General features: G+C 40.9%; 1 gene segment (V, D, J or C); it reads left to right on the top strand.

The window, feature by feature from the left end:
- Positions 1-5,098: 5,098 nt before the first annotated feature.
- On the top strand, positions 5,099-16,322 carry LOC143333478 (Ig mu chain C region membrane-bound form-like). The segment is given in 7 exon segments: positions 5,099-5,146; positions 7,507-7,795; positions 12,026-12,079; positions 13,565-13,876; positions 14,908-15,213; positions 15,340-15,660; positions 15,799-16,322. Coding segments are annotated over 7 exon segments (1,722 nt in total).
- The last annotated feature ends 4,173 nt before the right edge of the window (positions 16,323-20,495 follow it).

Here is a 20,495-nt window from a genome sequence, read left to right as displayed (position 1 = left end):
CAGAGAACAGTGGACACACAGTTTAACATGATGGACTATAGGACAGGACTGCTGCTTTTAACTCTCTGCTGGGCAGGTGAAGATCTACACTGATCTGAATCTAATATAGCTTTTATTTGTGTCATCAGCTTATTTCACTTGATGTTTTTATTCCTCTTGACAGGTGTTGATGGTCAGACTCTGACACAATCTGAACCAGTGGTTAAAAGGCCTGGAGAATCTCACAGATTGACCTGTACAGGCTCTGGATTCACATTCAGTGACCACGCTATGAACTGGGTCAGACAGGCTCCTGGAAAAGGACCGGAGTGGATCGCTTTCATAAGCAGTGGCAGCAGCGAGATCTACTACTCTGAGTCAGTGAAAGGCCGGTTTACCATCTCCAAAGACAACAGCAGACAGTAGCTGTATCTGCAGATGAACAGTCTGAAGACTGAAGACTCTGCTGAAATCATTGTCCAGATATTTCTCAGTCGCTTTGGTACATTTCTCAGATCAGAATTGAAATTCTCAAAACTACTTGTTCAATCTTCACATCATTGTGAAACTTGTGCACATCAAAAAGCAGTTTCTCATTTCTTGGAACAAGTTCTAAATGCTTTGGTACATCCATGCAAATGATTATGTACAATTGTCTGCTGTCTCCATTGTCAATTGCTCATGTCATGTTGATCAAAATGCATTATAATGGGTCTCTGTTGAATAGTCTCACCCCCCACAACATTTAGGCATTAGTTCATCGCATAAGTCTTTCCACGCAAAATGGTTGAACAAACTGTCATAATATGTCAAGCAAATTTTTATACATTTCCATTCGACTTCTTTTCTAAATCTGTCCTGAATTGGTAAACTGCTCTCAGGATAAGCTTCACTTTCTCTAATGAAGGGACATTTGTGGAACGTCAGGAGGTATAGGAAGACTGCACTGTAACTCCTACAGCACTGCATGTACAGTTGTCCCTAAGGAGACTGTCCTATGTTCACATGTCTACTTTAATTTTTTTTTTTTCTTTGTGCTATGCAGTGCTGTCTTTTCCTTTCTGTATCGCAATGACATGGTCTGTCAACAAATTACAGTACAAACAGTGACAGCATAAATGTGAATCTTGTCCAGTCTCTTGCAATCAATCTCCCACATACACTAAGGTGTAACTCACAGTTTACAATAATTGTCACCAAAACTTTATCCATAGTTTACATCAGAACATCCCTCCGGAGTACACTGTTATATTGACAACATGACTCAGCAATTTGACTGTCTTATCCGCACACATTGACACAAGGACTTGTCATTCTGATGGCACTGACATGCTCATTGACACAGATATTTACTGTTGAGAGGTGAATTAAGGATTTTGAGCAAGAAACTGCCTTCCACAGGTGTGAAGTGTGAACAGTTGACACAGCCAGCCTCTGTGACTGTGCAGCCAGGTCAACGTCCGACCATCACCTGTCAGGTCTCTTATTATGTTAGCAGCTACTTCACAGCTTGGTTCAGTCAGCCTGCAGGGAAAGAACTGGAGTGGATGAGTCTTGACACAACCGTCAAAGATTCACTGAAGAACAAGTTCAGTATTGACTCAGACTCCTCCAGCAACACAGTGACTCTAAACGGACAGAATGTGCAGCCTGAAGACACTGCTGTGTATTACTGTGCCAGAGAGCCACAATAACACAAACCATCAGCAGACATGAATAAAAACCCCTCAGTGCCTATCACTGCTTCACTGACAATGCACAAATGTACTTGTCCCATCAACCACATAATGTTGGCATTTTAATGAAGTGTTTCACTTCTATTGAGAAATGATGATTTATAACTTTCTGCAGCTGAAATCAGACAAGACAGAAGTCACAATCTTTAGTCATGACCACCAAGCAAGCAAACTTGCAACCAAGAGAAAATCTACAGCCAGAAATCTAGACATCACATTAAATTTGCATCTGAGCTTCCAATCACATGTCAACAATCTCATGCACATATCTCAAATAAAAATTCCAAACTAAATAGGTTTAAAATTCAGAGTTGCCTAAATCAAATTTAACTGGCTGGTATCACAACTTTATTGTTTCTTGAGACCAACAAAGGGGTTTTTCTTTCTCCTGATGTCCTGAAGATGGTCCGACTTATGAGCACATTGTGAGAAAATTATTTTTCTATTAAACTGTAGTTCAGTAATAGCATTTATTGCAAAATGTATAAACATGTCAAAGTCATCACATGATGCAGACTGTCGTAACAGTGAAGCACAACCTTCTTGAAAAATATGTTTGTCAAACTGTGACACAAATTATACTGAAACATGTCAGAGGGACTCTTGGAGGAATGACTGATGTACAGTAAACATTCATTCTGCAGTTTCATCAAACAGTAACTGAGATCCAAGTCAAATCCACTTCCACACTGTGAGGAGGAGTCAATGCAAAACTCACATGTCTTCCACCTCTACTTATCTGACTGCAGAGAGGAGGACAGAGAACAGTGGACACACAGTTTAACATGATGGACTATAGGACAGGACTGCTGCTTTTAACTCTCTGCTGGGCAGGTGAAGATCTACACTGATCTGAATCTAATATAGCTTTTATTTGTGTCATCACCTTATTTCACTTGATGTTTTTATTCCTCTTGACAGGTGTTGATGGTCAGACTCTGACAGAATCTGAACCAGCGGATAAAAGGTCTGGAGAATCTCACAGATTGACCTGTACAGGCTCTGGATTCACATTCAGCAGCCACTGGATGCACTGGGTCAGACAGGCTCCTGGACAAGGACTGGAGTGGATTGCTTACATAAGCACTGGCAGTGGTAGCACCACCTACTACTCTGAGTCAGTGAAAGGCCGGTTTACCATCTCCAGAGACGACAGCAGACAGCAGCTGTATCTGCAGATGAACAGTCTGAAGACTGAAGATTCTGCTGTAATCATAGATATGAAAGAAGATACACTACATGTACATATTTCAGCCTCATTAATGTTTATATTGTTTGGTGTCTAAAGTCAGTCACACTACATGAGTATAAAATAATCTTGCAGTTCCTTTAATATACGTTAAATGACAGTCAGTGTCAAGCTTTATGAGATTTTGTCTGCTAAGACTTGATATCATGCTGTCAGCTGCAGCAGAAGAAGAGAAGCTCCATCAGATCACCTTCAACATCAACAATGTTCTCTGTAGCTGGATCCTGTGAGTCTCACTGAGGCAGAGACACTGACAGTCTGATCACAGCACACCCACTGTTCACTGCTATGACACTGATTCAATATTCAACATGTTTTCCTTCTCAGATGTGAAGTGTGAACAGTTGACACAGCCAGCCTCTGTGACTGTGCAGCCAGGTCAACGTCTGACCATCACCTGTCACGTCTCTTATACTGTTAGCAGCTACCACACAGCTTGGATCAGACAGCCTGCAGGGAAAGGACTGGAGTGGATTGGACAGGCAGCTGTTGGACACACCACACACTACAAAGATTCACTGAAGAACAAGTTCAGTATCAGCTTAGACTCTTCCAGTAAGACAGTGACTCTAAACGGACAGAATGTGCAGCCTGAAGACACTGCTGTGTATTACTGTGCCAGAGAGCCACAATAACACAAACCAAAAGTAGATGTGAACAAAAACCCCTCAGTACCTATCACTGCTACACTGACAATGCACAAATGTATTTGCCTTATAAACCAGATAATGTTGGCAGTTTCACTTCTATTGAGAAATGATGATTTATAACAAACAGTCATAACAGTGAAGCACAACCTTCCTGAACAATGTGTTTGTCAACCTGTGACACAAATTATACTGAAACATGTCAGAGGGACTCTTGGAGGAATGACTGATGTACAGTAAACATTCATTCTGCACTTTCATCAAACAGTAACTGAGATCCAAGTCAAATCCACTTCCACACTGTGAGGAGGAGTCAATGCAAAACTCACATGTCTTCCACCTCTACTTATCTGACTGCAGAGAGGAGGACAGAGAACAGTGGACACACAGTTTAACATGATGGACTATAGGACAGGACTGCTGCTTTTAACTCTCTGCTGGGCAGGTGAAGATCTACACTGATCTGAATCTAATATAGCTTTTATTTGTGTCATCAGCTTATTTCACTTGATGTTTTTATTCCTCTTAACAGGTGTTGATGGTCAGACTCTGACACAATCTGAACCAGTGGATAAAAGGTCTGGAGAATCTCACAGATTGACCTGCACAGCCTCTGGATTCACATTCAGTGACTACAGCATGCACTGGATCAGACAGGCTCCTGGAAAAGGACCGGAGTGGATTGCTTACATCAACAGTGGCAGTAGCGACATCTACTACTCTGAGTCAGTGCAAGGCCGGTTTACCATCTCCAAAGACGACAGCAGACAGCAGCTGTATCTGCAGATGAACAGTCTGAAGACTGAAGATTCTGCTGAAATCGTTGTCCAGATATGAATAAAAGTACACTACATGTACATATTTCAGCCACATTAATGTTTCCATTGTTTGGCCTCTAAAGTCAGTCACAGTATGGGAGTATAAAATAATGTTGCAGTTCCTTTGATAAACACTAAATGACAGTCAGTCTCACGTTTCTCTCTCATCTGTCACGATAAGGAGACTTTCATATCTGCCCATAAAAATAGCCTGCAACTTTTGTTTTTAACAAGCTAGATTTGACCATCAATAATTTTGTTCACATGTCACGAACAATAATCACAGAGACGTCAGTGCTGCTGTTTGTTCAACACAGCTGTACATACTGTATGTAGTTTCTCTCCTCTGACTGTATTAAATACTTGTAGTTGACTTCATTAAATACATGTAGTCACTGCACAGCATCAAATTTGACAGTTTAATTTAGTCAAACTATTTCATCCATTCACAAATGCAATCCACACTTCTGCAGGTGGAGGCTTTAACAGCAAGTTGCTGACAGAGACTGAAGATGGTGGCTTCTGTTGTCCGCAAGACTCAGCAGATGCAAGTTGTTGGAAGAGGCTGGAGGTGGAGGTTTCACCTGCAGTTATCTGTCAGAATCTGCAGGCACATGTCAGTCCTGCAGGATGCTGAGAGAACCTATAGGTGGAAGTTCAATACCAACCATGTTCTCTGTAGCTCTGCTGCTGCTGTATCCTGTGAGTCTCACTGAGGCAGAGACACTGACAGTCTGATCACAGCACACCCACTGCTCACTGCTATGACACTGATTCAATATTCAACATGTTTTCCTCCACAGGTGTGAAGTGTGATCAGTTGACACAGCCAGCCTCTGTGACTGTGCAGCCAGGTCAACGTCTGACCATCACCTGTCAGGTCTCTTATTCTGTTAGCGACGACTACACAGCTTGGTTCAGACAGCCTGCAGGGAAAGAACTGGAGTGGATTGGAGCTGCATCTTTTGGATACACCACATTCTACAAAGATTCACTGAAGAACAAGTTCAGTATTGACTCAGACTCCTCCAGCAACACAGTGACTCTAAACGGACAGAATGTGCAGCCTGAAGACACTGCTGTGTATTACTGTGCCAGAGAGCCACAATAACACAAACCAAAAGTAGATGTGAACAAAAACCCCTCAGTACCTATCACTGCTACACTGACAATGCACAAATGTACTTGTCTATTAAACCAGATAATGTCGACAGTTTAATGAAGTGCTTCACTTCTATTGAGAAATGATGATTTGTAACTTTCTGCAGCTGAACTCAGACAAGACAGAAGTCACAATCTTTAGTCATGTCCACCTACTAAGCAAGCTTTTAACCAAGAGAAAATCTACAGCTAGAAATCTAGACATCACATTCAATTTGCAACTGAGCTTCCAACCACATGTCAACAATCTCAGACACATATCTCAAATAAAAAATTCAAACTTATTAGGTTTAAATTTTGGAGTTGCCTAAATCAAATTTAACTGGCTGGTATCACAACTCCTACATTAGTGTTTCTCAGGACCAACAAAGGGGTTTTTCTTTCTCCTGATGTCCTGAAGATGGTCCGACTTATGAGCACATTGTGAGAAAAGAATTTTTCTATTATACTGCAGTTCAGTAATAGCCACTTATTGCAAAATGTATAAAAATGTCAAAGTCATCACATGATGCAGACTGTCGTAACAGTGAAGCACAACCTTCTTGAAAAATATGTTTGTCAACCTGTGACACAAATTATACTGAAACATGTCAGAGAGACTCTTGGAGGATTGACTGATGTACAGTAAACATTCATTCTGCAGTTTCATCAAACAGTAACTGAGATCCAAGTCAAATCCAGTTCCACACTGTGAGGAGGAGTCAATGCAAAACTCACATGTCTTCCACCTCTACTTATCTGACTGCAGAGAGGAGGACAGAGAACAGTGGACACACAGTTTAACATGATGGACTATAGGACAGGACTGCTGCTTTTAACTCTCTGCTGGGCAGGTGAAGATCTACACTGATCTGAATCTAATATAGCTTTTATTTGTGTCATCAGCTTATTTCACTTGATGTTTTTATTCCTCTTGACAGGTGTTGATGGTGTGACTCTGACACAATCTGAAGCAGTGGTTAAAAGGTCTGGAGAATCTCACAGATTGACCTGTACAGCCTCTGGATTCACATTCAGTGACTATGGCATGCAATGGGTCAGACAGGCTCCTGGAAAAGGACTGGAGTGGGTCGCTTACATCAGTTATGGTGGTGGTAGCAGCATATGGTACTCTGAGTCAGTGAAAGGCCGGTTTACCATCTCCAGAGACGACAGCAGACAGCAGCTGTATCTGCAGATGAACAGTCTGAAGACTGAAGATTCTGCTGTTTATTACTGCCCAGATATGAATAAAAGATATACTACATGTACATATTTCAGCCACATTAATGTTTATATTGTTTGACCTCTAAAGTCAGTCACAATATTGCAGTGTAAAATAATGTTCCAGTTCCTTTGATAAATAGTAAATGAAAGTCAGTGTAAAGTTTTGTGAGATTTTGTCTGCTAGGCATTTGTCTGCTATCAAGACTTGATATCATGCTGTCTGGATGACCTGCTCAACAGTTTCATTTCTATTGCAAATTAAAATGTCCATCAAAAATAGCCTGCAACTTCTGAGGCAAGCTTTCTTCCTGAATCTGCAGGTGACGGTTGCAGTGGATACTGAATGCAGAGGTAGGTGGAGGTTCAGGTCTCAGCTGTCTGCTAGAATTTGCAAATGCAGGAATCTTCAGGATGTTGGCAGATGTTGTGGGTGAAGGTTCTGCTCTCAGCCCTCAGGAACAGGAAAAGTAAATATTCTGCTGGTCTGACTGTACATGACAATGGTTCCAATCTCAATTTTGTCAGATCTTGTCTGCTATAAAGAAGAGAAGCTCCATCAGATCACCTTCAACATCAACAATGTTCTCTGTAGCTGGATCCTGTGAGTCTCACTGAGGCAGAGACACTGACAGTCTGATCACAGCACACCCACTGTTCACTGCTATGACACTGATTCAGTATTCAACATGTTTTCCTCCACAGGTGTGAAGTGTGATCAGTTGACACAGCCAGCCTCTGTGACTGTGCAGCCAGGTCAACGTCTGACCATCACCTGTCAGGTCTCTTATTCTGTTAGCAGCGACTACACAGCTTGGATCAGACAGCCTGCAGGGAAAGGACTGGAGTGGATTGGACATGCAGCTGTTGGACACACCACACTCTACGAAGATTCACTGAAGAACAAGTTCAGTATCAGCTTAGACTCCTCCAGTAAGACAGTGACTCTAAACGGACAGAATGTGCAGCCTGAAGACACTGCTGTGTATTACTGTGCCAGAGAGCCACAATAACACAAACCACCAGCAGAGCTGAACAAAAACCCCTCAGTGCCTATCACTGCTTCACTGACAATTCACAAATGTACTTGTCCTTTCAAATGGATAGTGTTGGCAGTTGGCAGTTGGCAGTTTCACTTCCATTGAGAAATGATGATTTGTAACTTTCTGCAGCTGAACTCAGACAAGACAGAAGTCATAATCTTTGGTCATGACCACCAAGGAAGCAAACTTGTAACCAAGAGAAAATCTACAGCCAGAAATCTAGACATCACATTCAATTTGTAACTGAGCTTCGAACCACATGTCAACAATGTCAAACAGAAAAATTCAAACTAAATAGATTTAAAAATTAAGAGTTAACTAAATCAAATTTAACTGGATGCCATCACAACTCCTACATTGTTGTTTCTCAAGACCAACAAAGGGGTTTTTCTTTCTCCTGATTTCCTGAAGATGGTCTGACTTATGAGCACATTGTGAGAAAATTATTTTTCTATTAAACTGTAGTTCAGTAATAGCCACTGATTGCAAAATGTATAAACAATGTCAAATGGTCCAAATTACACGGAAACATGTCAGAGGGACTCTTGGGGGAATGACTGATGTACAGTAAGCATTCATTCTGCACTTTCATCAAACAGTAACTGAGATCCAAGTCAAATCCACTTCCACACTGTGAGGAGGAGTCAATGCAAAACTCACATGTCTTCCACCTCTACTTATCTGACTGCAGAGAGGAGGACAGAGAACAGTGGACACACAGTTTAACATGATGGACTATAGGACAGGACTGCTGCTTTTAACTCTCTGCTGGGCAGGTGAAGATCTACACTGATCTTAATCTAATATAGCTTTTATTTGTGTCATCAGCTTATTTCACTTGATGTTTTTATTCCTCTTGACAGGTGTTGATGGTCAGACTCTGACAGAATCTGAACCAGCGGTGAAAAGGCCTGGAGAATCTCACAGATTGACCTGTACAGCCTCTGGATTCTCAATCAGCAGCTACTATATGCACTGGGTCAGACAGGCTCCTGGAAAAGGACTGGAGTGGGTTGCTTACATAGACAGTGGCAGTGGCAGCACCACTTCCTACTCTGAGTCAGTGCAAGGCCGGTTTACCATCTCCAAAGACGACAGCAGACAGCAGCTGTATCTGCAGATGAACAGTCTGAAGACTGAAGATTCTGCTGAAATCGTTGTCCAGATATGAATAAAAATACACTACATTTACATATTTCAGCCACATTAATGTTTCCATTGTTTGGCCTCTAAAGTCAGTCACAGTATGGGAGTGTAAAATAATGTTGAAGTTTTTTTTTAAACACTAAATGACAGTCAGTCTCACATGTCTCTCTCATCTGTCATGATAAGGAGACTTTCATATCTGCCCATAAAAATAGCCTGCAACTTTTCATGCAATTAAGAAAAAGTTTTTAACAAGTTAGATCTGACCATCAATAATTTTGTTCACATGTCACTAACAATACTCACAGAGACGTCAGTGCTGCTGTTTGATCAACACAGCTGTACATACTGTGTGTAGTTTCTCTCCTCTGACTGTATTAAATACTTGTAGTCACTGCACAGCATCAGATTTGACAGTTTTATTTAGTCAAACGATGTCATAAGTTCACAATCCACACTTCTGCAGGTGGAGGCTTTAACAGCAAGTTGCTGACAGAGGCTGTGGATGGAGGATTGGGTTGTGGGTAGTCAAGGCTACAGTTGCAGCTTTGTGGCAGAGACTGAAGGTGGTGGCTTCTGCTGCATCTGTCCATACAAATCTACAAGTGGAGGCAGCAGTGCAGGTTGCTGACAGAGGCTGAATGCAGAGGCTTCGGCTTCTGTTGTCCACAAGAATCAGCAGATGCAAGTTGTTGGAAGTGGCTGGAGGTGGAGGTTTCACCTGCAGTTATCTGCCAGAATCTGCAGGTACATGTCAGTCCTGCAGGATGCTGAGAGAACCGAAAGGTGGAAGTCTTGGCTAAGCTGTCTGCTAGAATTTGCAAATGCAGCAATCTTCAGTATGTTGGCAGATGTTATGGGTGAAGTTTCTGCTCTCAGCCCTCAGAAACAGGAAAAGTAAATATTCTGCTGATCTGACTGTAAATGACACTGGTTCCAATCTCAATTTTCTCAGATTTTGTCTGCTATACTTTTGGTGGCTTTAAAGACTTGATATTAGGCTGTCAGTTACAGGAGAAGAAAAGAAGCTCCATCAGATCACCTTCAACATCAACCATGTTCTCTGTAGCTCTGCTGACTGCTGGATCCTGTGAGTCTCACTGAGGCAGAGACACTGACAGTCTGATCACAGCACACCCACTGTTCACTGCTATGACACTGATTCAATATTCAACATGTTTTCCTCCACAGGTGTGAAGTGTGAACAGTTGACACAGCCAGCCTCTGTGACTGTGCAGCCAGGTCAACGTCTGACCATCACCTGTCAGGTCTCTTATTCTGTTAGCAACCGCTACACAGGTTGGATCAGACAGCCTGCAGGGAAAGGATGGGGGGAATTGGAATGAGATGTGTTGGATGCAACACATACTTCAAAGATTCACTGGAGAACAAGTTCAGCATTGACTTAGACTCTTCCAGCAACACAGTGACTCTAAACGGACAGAATGTGCAGCCTGAAGACACTGCTGCGTATTACTGTGCCAGAGAGCCACAACAACACAAACCATCAGCAGAGCTGAACAACAAGCCATTTGGTCATGACCACCTAACAAGCAAATTTTCATGCCTGGACTATTGCAATGCAAGATTTTGTTTCATGATAATTCAGTTGCAGTTATGTTTAATATTGTCCGTTGGATGATGACCTGATCTACTTCAAAAGCAAAATTCAAACTAAATATGTTTCAAATATAAAGTTGCTTAAATCAAATTTAACTGGCTGCCATCACAACTCCTACTTTATTGTTCCTCAAGATGAACAAAGGGGTTTTCCTTTCTCCTGATGTCCTGAAGATGGTCTGACTTATGAGCACATTGTGAGAAAATTATTTTTCTATTATAGTGTAGTTCAGTAATAGCCACTTATTGCAAAATGTATAAACATGTCAAAGTCATCAAATGATGCAGACTGTTGTAACAGTGAAGCACAATCTTCTTGAATAATGTGTTTGTCAACCTGTGACACAAATTATACTGAAACATGTCAGAGGGACTCTTGGAGGAATGACTGATGTACAGTAAACATTCATTCTGCACTTTCATCAAACAGTAACTGAGATCCAAGTCAAATCCACTTCCACACTGTGAGGAGGAGTCAATGCAAAACTCACATGTCTTCCACCTCTACTTATCTGACTGCAGAGAGGAGGACAGAGAACAGTGGACACACAGTTTAACATGATGGACTATAGGACAGGACTGCTGCTTTTAACTCTCTGCTGGGCAGGTGAAGATCTACACTGATCTGAATCTAATATAGCTTTTATTTGTGTCATCAGCTTATTTCACTTGATGTTTTTATTCCTCTTGACAGGTGTTGATGGTCAGACTCTGACACAATCTGAACCAGTGGATAAAAGGTCTGGAGAATCTCACAGATTGACCTGTACAGGCTCTGGATTCACATTCAGTCAGTACGCTATGAACTGGGTCAGACAGGCTCCTGGAAAAGGACTGGAGTGGATTGCTGCCATTTATGACAGCAGCTACATCTTCTACTCTGAGTCAGTGAAAGGCCGGTTTACCATCTCCAAAGACAACAGCAAACAGCAGGTGTATCTGCAGATGAACAGTCTGAAGACTGAAGATTCTGCTGAAATCATTGTCCAGATATGAATAAAATATATACTACATCAAGTCACCGTAACTTCTGGTGAGTAATAATCGAATATATTCTGAGCGAATTATATTCCATGTTTATCCATTTTATTATGAAATTTCTGTTGGTTTATAAAGAATTTAAATTGAGATGTAATTTGCAGCAGAAACCAACAATCTGTGCAAAAGTTAGTTATATACAGCAGTTTTCTGAGTGAAAGCAATAATTTATTAGCCGATAAAAGATGTAAGGTATTTTTGTACATAAGTCCTATTGCAAAGGAACAATGGTGACCGTCACATCAGGTAAAATCAGCTTTTCTCGTCTTTCTGTGGAAAATGTGGTAATTTCATTGTTTTCTGTGGTATATTTCGACCTGAGTGGCATCAGAGGCATCTTTAAGGTGCTAGTTTTTGTATGTTGGATGTGTTGACATAAGACACTGTGACTATGTTTTTGACTACTGGGGAAAAGGCACGATGGTCACCGTTACATCAGGTAAGACGAAATTCTAATTTTTTCTCGAACGTAAACGTTTTGATTTAAAAACAGTTTTAGGATCTTTTAAGAAATCCAGTCGCGATTTTGTTTCTTCATTGCTGGAATACTGTGTGTTCAATGCGTCACATCCAGTCGACTCAATTGAGTCTTTGGGGGGGTGGAAAATCGTTTTTTGGGTCCATCTTCTGAATCCTTATCTGCAAAAAGAGAGGAAATTGTGCAGAAGTGGGTAGATTGTCCAAAAAAGAACCTGTCATGGAAAGTGTAGATATCTGGGAACAGGTTTTTGTATGCAGTGTGTGACTTCGCTTTTGACTACTGGGGAAAAGGCACGATGGTCACCGTCACCTCAGGTATGTCGTTTTAATATTTCTGATGGCAGAATACAATTCCTGATCACATTATTAAAATAGATTTCATCATTTTCACGCTGTCGTCTTATCACCGACCAACAGTATTTTGTAGTCTGGCAAAAAAGAGAGCGATGTGAATGGTTTAAAACTCCTGGCTGTGTGGTTCGGTTGTAAATGAAGTGTATGTTTTAGTTTGATTTTAACTGTCAGACATGAAGTCATGGGACATCAGAGTGATGAGTTTTTGTAAGAAGGGTTAATTGGCTTTCTTAACTGTGACAACTGGGCTTTCGACCACTGGGGGAAAGGCACGATGGTCACAGTGACATCAGGTAAGATTTCTACCATTTGAAATTTACTGCAGGGTATTTTTCATACTGTAAATATCCTGTTTAAATTATTCTCTAACGTCTCGTGTCATGTGTCACTTCAAAAGTAAACTTAATAGTGTAAAAAGTCAAACGGGGGATATTCTCAGTCAGATTCACTGGGGGATATTTATGGTTCCTGTCGTTTGGGTAATTTAAGTGGATTTTACAACCGGGATCAGTTCAGTGTTGAGGTCGGCTGTTTGCGCTCGCATTAGTAGATGGAAACTTTTCATAGAACAGCTAAATAGATTGAGCACTGTGTTACTACGATGCTTTTGACTATTGGTGGGGAAACTGGTACAACGGTCACTGTTTCATCAGGTAAGAACACGCTTTAACCTCACACAAAATCTAATCTAATCTAACCTCCACGGCTTCTTTCCTTAAATTTAAAGGAATGCTAATGATTATTGTCAAAGTTGTGAATTTAAAGAAATGGTTGGTTTATTGACTATCAAATTCACGTATATAATGACAAACTACCGCGGGTCATATTGTCCAGGGAGGTAAACCTTTGCGCGAATGAAAACGTGAAATAATGTGATCGGGAAATATAAAGATGTGCGTAAAGACGGCACTGGAGATTTCCACATCCAACATACTAAAAACTGATGCCTTCATTGATGTGCTTCTCGACACTATTCATCAATTAAAATGACTTCTCTCTATTTTAATTTTTGCTTGGTGAAAAATGTGTGTTATGTTGAATTCTGTTTTTATTTTGGTATTATATAACGCGTTTGTTTTTCCTTTCTCAGCCACTCCAACTGCACCAACTGTGTTTCCTCTGGTACAATGTGGTTCTGGGATTGGAGAGATGGTCACTTTTGGCTGTCTTGCCACCGGCTTCACACCCTCCTCACTGGCCTACAAATGGACCAAAAATGGCGTGACCTGGACAGACTCCATTCAGTATCCTCCAGTTCTGAAAGGCGACTCTTATACAAGTGTCAGTCAAATCCAAGTGAGGAAACAGGACTGGACCGACGACCCCCGTTTCCATTGTGCCGTCTCTCATACAGCGGGAAATAAAGAAGTTGTTATAGGGACCACAGAACCAGGACCATACCGTAAGTCATATATTAACGCATTGTAGTAGTTGGTTTGGATTGTTCAGTATCAGAGTTCAGTATATACTAATAATAATAATAATAATAATAATAATAATAATAATAATAATAATAATAATAATAATAGAGTCATAAGTAAGTGTTATTGGTGTTATGTATCTGAAAAAAAATTAATCTTTATTGCTTGGTTTTGAGGGTTTTCCTGAGAAATGTTATTAGAGACAGACCTTATCACACCTTTGAAAATTTATCACAAGCTCCTGTTGAAATGTGTGAACTAAATGTTAAAGATCGCAGCAATTGGTTTCATTTTAGAAACGGTTATACTCCAATCTGTCAGTTAAAATGAACATAAACACAGAGGAGAGCATAACAAAAAATACAAGTGTGACCAAATCAAATAGCATGACATATCTTGACATGTGTTTTATTTAATAATTGGTTGGCCTGGTGGGCAAACTGAACAGTGCAGTGGAAGAAGAACACTGAAGCTCTCTTGTTCATATTCAGCTGCTGACTCAGTCTATTTTAGTCTTTACTAATATACTCTCTGTCCTCTGCACCTGACCAAGAACATATTATTGCGATGTGTTCTGCTTCTTTTCATCCATCTGCATAATCCCAGTCATGCAGATAGATGAAAAATGTGTGTTGATCATTAACATTCATGCAACAGAATCATTCGTTCGCTTGCCCAATCAATGTATATGCAGAAGTGAGCATTAAAGCTCTGCTGGTCAATTATGTATTTTTCCACTCTTAATGTCCTTTTGACTCTTTCCGCACACTTTAGCAATAAGCCACATTTAGTGTTAAGTTGAGGACCCCAATCATTACATGCATGTGTGTGTGCAGGTTATAAACATACAGTAGTACAGAAAAGTCATGAATTCAGTTTTTATTGTATGTCTGTAGTGAAAGTAGATTACACTGTAGCGCAGTGTTCACCTCTGCTTCTGCATATATATTTATATATATTATTCCCTGCTTCCGCATATATATATATATTTGTGTATATGTTTGTTTTTCAGCTGGCTGTAATCCCCCAACTCTTACGGTGTCGGTCACCTCTGATGAGCAAAAGGCTTCCTTCTCCTGCTTTGCCAAAAATTTTGCACCAGAAGGTCATGAGATTAAATGGCTGAAAAATAATGAGGAAATCACCAACAAATTGTACGAGGTCACAACACCTCCTCACAAGAATGGAACAATGTTCAGTGCTGCAAGTTTTCTCGAGGTACCGTCCGCTGAGTGGACACAGGACGGCATTACTTTCACATGTCTGTTTGAGTGTAAAGAGGACTCCGTGAATTCATCTGTGACCTACACAACAGATCGTGAGTAGTTTGCTGCTTTTTCTTTAAAAAAGTTTGTAAATTGAATTTCAACTGATGTTTTTTTTTTTTTTTTTATTAATATTTGCTCATTTCTGTCCAATAATTGTCTATTAATTCCTTCCTCAGCATGTCCCCACTATGTTGTACCAGAGGTGGACATAACGATCACTGGCCCCACACTGGAGGACATGTTTTTAAACAGAAAAGGAAAGATTGTATGTGAAGTCAAGGAAAACAAGAAAAGGGTCGGGAGGATTTTCTGGGAGGACGAACATGGAAACGAAATGCTTGGTTCCCCAAAGACGCCTGTTCCAGGAAAAACGAGCACATTCAGCGTTTCGCTTGACATCTCATATGAGGAATGGAGCCAGGCGATAAAGCGGGTCTGCATCGTCGAACATTCAGAATGGATCGAGCCATTTAAGAAAACCTATGAGAGGAATATTGGTAAGAAAAGCCTGTGTGTAATTCCTCTTGTCACATCATCAAACATGTTGTGAGTGTATTTTGTAGCCGATATTGTCTTGAGTGCTGTAGATACTTTTATCTGTGGCAGGAGGCCTAATTGTTCTCTCATGCTTTCAGGAGGAGAGCCTCAGCGTCCTTCAGTGTTTATGCTGCCTCCAGTAGAACATACTAGAAAAGAAACGGTGACCCTGACTTGCTATGTGAAAGACTTCTACCCTAAGGACGTTTTTGTGTCTTGGCTTGTTGATGACGAGGAAGCAGACTCAAACTATGAGACCCACACCACAAACCCTATACCAAACCATGGATCCTATTCTGTTTATGGCCAGTTATTGATCAGCCATGAGCAGTGGCAAAAGAAGGACATGGTGTACAGCTGTGTAGTTTACCACGAGTCTATGGTAAACACAACTAAAGCTATCGTCAGGTCCATTGAGCAAAGAACATCTGAGAAAACCAACCTGGTCAACCTCAACATGAACATCCCTGAAACATGCAAGGCTCAGTAGATGTCATTTTGTGTCGCTGTGTCTTCTGCTGTTTGTTGAATGTTTGTTGCTTGTGATGTGACATTGTGTTTGTCTTTTCAATGCAGATTCAAAATCAAAATAAAAAAAGCACTTCGCAACTTTGCTGATGTATGTCGTATGCAGTTCATGTCTTTATTTAACCAGTTTGTTTGAGCTCCATGTTTATTCTAAGTGTCCTGTCACAGTGCTTTCCTAATGCAGCACAAGTTTGGTGTCAATATCAGCTTGTTCGAGTTTAAAGCTCTGTGACAATAACAACATGTCAAACTTTCAACGTCACGTAACTAGAATAAGTCCTCCTCCACCCACTAAATTCAGTAAAAAATTAAGATTAACAGAATCATATTTGTTCATGTTTAATGGAGATGGTGTATTAACACTGTTTGTGTGACTCGTCTTTGTGTATGTGTGCTTCCTCTACTGGGTCTTGCCCCACAAACACAAAACAAATGATTATTTAGGGTTGAACTCCAGCTCTGTGGTCTGTCAAATGATGAATATACTGATTCACAAGCCAAGTCACGGATGCCACACCAATAATGAGGTCTTTCAATGGCAATTCAGGATCATCATAGAACATATTATAATTTTATTTAACATTTATCAATGTGATAAACATTTTTGAGGAACATGCTAAACTATTAGGCCTTATTCCACAGTTTGCACTGACAACGCAATAAGTAACAAGACATATAACCAGTACTGTTTTTTTGTTTGTTTGTTTGTTTGTTTTTTTGACTGACTGACTGATTAAATCTACTCTGACCTGTGAGACTTGAAAATATGTGACCCTACTAAAGGAAGTCAATAGATTTTGTGTCATCACATTGTCATGTGATCTATTGTTCAAATCTGGGTGTGTGTTGTCCCAAATATTAACTGATTAATTTCTGTCACTTCATCCAGAGTGCCTGGACGACCAATACTACTACCAATGCAACACTGAGGCAGAAGACGATAACATGGGAGACACAGCCCTCACCTTCATCCTTCTCTTCCTCATCACTCTGCTGTTTGCCATTGGAACCACTGCTTTCAAGGTAATAATGAGTTCATATGTGAGAGTTGTGCACAGAGAACCAGAAAATGATTTAGGTTCCACTATTACTTTAAGTTTTTCCTGAACTATGAAGGACATCCTAACAAAGATTAGGCCAGCTTTCAGGATCTGTGCGCATAAGTGTTGGATTTTATGATGCAGCAATGTAACTGTAATGCATATGTGGGTCATATGACACATTTACAATAAATGGTGGCAAATAGCAGGAATTTCATCATTTTGATGCAATTTTGCTGATTCTTTTTTTTTCCTGTCTTTTCAGGTTAAATGAAACATGAACTTTCTGAGGAATAAAAGTGTTTTTCACAGAATTTTTTTACAATTGTCCTTTTTTGATTGCAAGAGCTTTGTGTGTTTTTTTAAATAAATATTTAAACGAACTACTGGTGTTGCTCCTTCAACTTTTTTTCCCTCCTCTGTTATTTTGAAATTGTTCATACCATCTATGGTTTCACATGTAAAAGTTCAATACAAAATATTTATAATATATATTTTATTATATATTGTGTGATATGCTGCTGTGTTCATCACCTCTCCAGCACCTGTAGTCAACTGCCCGAGCCACTGCCACTGCACCTTACTTATTCATTGGAGACAGATCAATAAATTAGCATAATAAAATACAAAAAATTGCCCCCTCAAAAAAACAAAACAACTGCTGATGGACTCAGCCAATTACTGCTAACTGATATACACCCATCAGGCATTATGTCCACCTCCCTATATTGTGTTGGTCCCCCTTTCGCTGCCAAAACAGCCCTGACCCATCAGGCATGGGCTCCACTAGGCCCCTAAAGGTGTCCTGTGGTATCTGGCACCAAGATGTTAGCAGCAGATCCTTTAAGTCCTGTAGGTTGCGAGGTGGGGCCTCCATGGATTGGACTTGTTTGTCTGGCACATCCCACAGATGCTCAATTGGATTGAGATCTGGGGAATCTGGAGGCCAAGTCAACACCTCAAACTTGTTGTTGTGCTCCTCAAACCATTGCTGAACTATTTTTGCTTTGTGGCAAGGGGCATTATCCTGCTGAAAGAGGCCACAGCCATCATGGAATACTGTTTACATAAAAGGGTGTACATTACAATTACAATTACAATTAGCCATTGGGCAGACACTTTTATCCAAAGCGACGTACAAATGAATTCACACCGATGACACAGCATCAGGGGCAGTTTTAGGGTCACTATCTCGCCCAAGGATACTTCGGCATGTGGACGGCCGAGGCCAGGGATCAAACCACCATTCTGATTGTTGGACGACCGCTCTACCTCCTGCGCCACAGCTGCCCCATGTACATGATCTGCAACAATGCTTAGGTAGGTGGTACATTACAAAGTAACATCCATGGATGTCAGGACCCAAGGTTTCCCAGCAGAATATTGACCAAAGCATCACACTGCCTCTGCCGGGTTGCCTTCTTCCCATAATGCATCCTGGTGCCATGTGTTCCCCAGCCATCCAAATAATGTAAAAGAAAATGTGATTCATCAGACCAGGCCACCTTCTTCTGTTGTTCTGTAGTCCAGTTCTGATGCTTGCATGCCCATTGTTGGCAGTGGACAGGGGTCAACATGCTGACGCAACAAACTGTGATGCACTGTGTATCCTGACACCTTTCTTTCAGAACCAGCATTGAGTTTGTTGGCAATTTAAACAAATTTGCTCATCTGTTGGATTCGACCACACGGTCCAGCCTTCGCTCCCCTTGTGCATCAATGAGCCACCTGTCGCCGGTTCACCACAGTTCCTTCATTGGACCACTTTTGATAGATACTCACCACTGCAGACCGGAAACACCCCACAAGAGCTGCAGTTTCGGAGATGCTCTGACCCAGTCATCTAGTCATCAAAACTGGCCCTTGTCAAACTCCTCAATCCCTCAATCCCATTTTCCTACTTTTAAAACAACAAATTTGAGGACAAAATTTTCACTTGCTGCCGAATATATCCCACCCACTAGCAGGTGCCATGATGAAGAGACAATAAATGTTATTCATGTCACCTGTCAGTGGTCATAATGTTAAGCCTGATCGGTGGATTTGTCCAGTCATCCAATCCAATCTTCCACCTCTACTTATCTGACTGCAGAGAGGAGGACAGAGAACAGTGGACACACAGTTTAACATGATGGACTATAGGACAGGACTGCTGCTTTTAATTCTCTGCTGGGCAGGTGAAGATCTACACTGATCTTAATCTAATATAGCTTTTATTTGTGTCATCAGTTTATTTCACTTGATGTTTTTATTCCTCTTGACAGGTGTTGATGGTCAGACTCTGACACAATCTGAAGCAGTGGTTAAAAGGTCTGGAGAATCTCACAGATTGACCTGTACAGGCTCTGGATTCACATTCAGTGACTACTTTATGCACTGGGTCAGACAGGCTCCTGGAAAAGGCCTGGAGTGGATCTCTGCTATCAGTGGTGGTGGTGGCAGCAGCACCTTCTACTCTGAGTCAGTGAAAGGCCGGTTTACCATCTCCAGAGACAACAGCAGACAGCAGCTGTATCTGCAGATGAACAGTCTGAAGACTGAAGATTCTGCTGAAATCATTGTCCAGATATGAATAAAAGATAAACTACATGTACATATTTCAGCCACATTAATGTTTATATTGTTTGGCCTCTAAAGTCACTCACAATATGGGAGTGTAAATTAATGTTGCAGTTCCTTTGATAAACACTAGATGACAGTGTCAGTGCCAAGTTTCAATCTCCTCTGGCATGACAAGAAGACTTTCATATCTTCTTATCTCATTGATTTGAACTGACTGACACTGAAACCCTTTGTGAGCTTGCTTCACCACAACACGAACACAAGATTTTAAGAGTTGGATCAGCAGTGACTGCTTCATGTGTTCATCTAGTTGTAGTTCACCATCTCAGCATCTCTAATAGATTTGGAGATTAACAGCTGGATGACTCATGAGCTGCTGTTTCTTCTTGTGCTTGTGAGACATTATGATGAAAGCTGAATGAATAAGCAACCTTGAGAATGGGCAGTCTCCCATGCCACCCAAACAAATGGAAGGAAGCCACAAAGCCCCTCTATGATGAAAAGTGTATTTGGGTTTGCAGGTTATCACATATGAACGTCATATGACCTTTTATTCCACATCTCAGCACCAGTGTTGGTATAAACATCACAGAGAGTGCAACAGGTAAATTGTGTGGCTTTTGTTAATGGAGGCACATGCACACACAGACCTGAAAAAAAAAGTA

This window comes from Chaetodon auriga, chromosome 16 (genome assembly GCF_051107435.1).
Source record: "Chaetodon auriga isolate fChaAug3 chromosome 16, fChaAug3.hap1, whole genome shotgun sequence".
Taxonomy (NCBI): domain Eukaryota; kingdom Metazoa; phylum Chordata; class Actinopteri; order Chaetodontiformes; family Chaetodontidae; genus Chaetodon; species Chaetodon auriga.
Note: the sequence above shows the minus strand (reverse complement) of the source record. Positions and strands in the feature narration are given on the sequence as shown.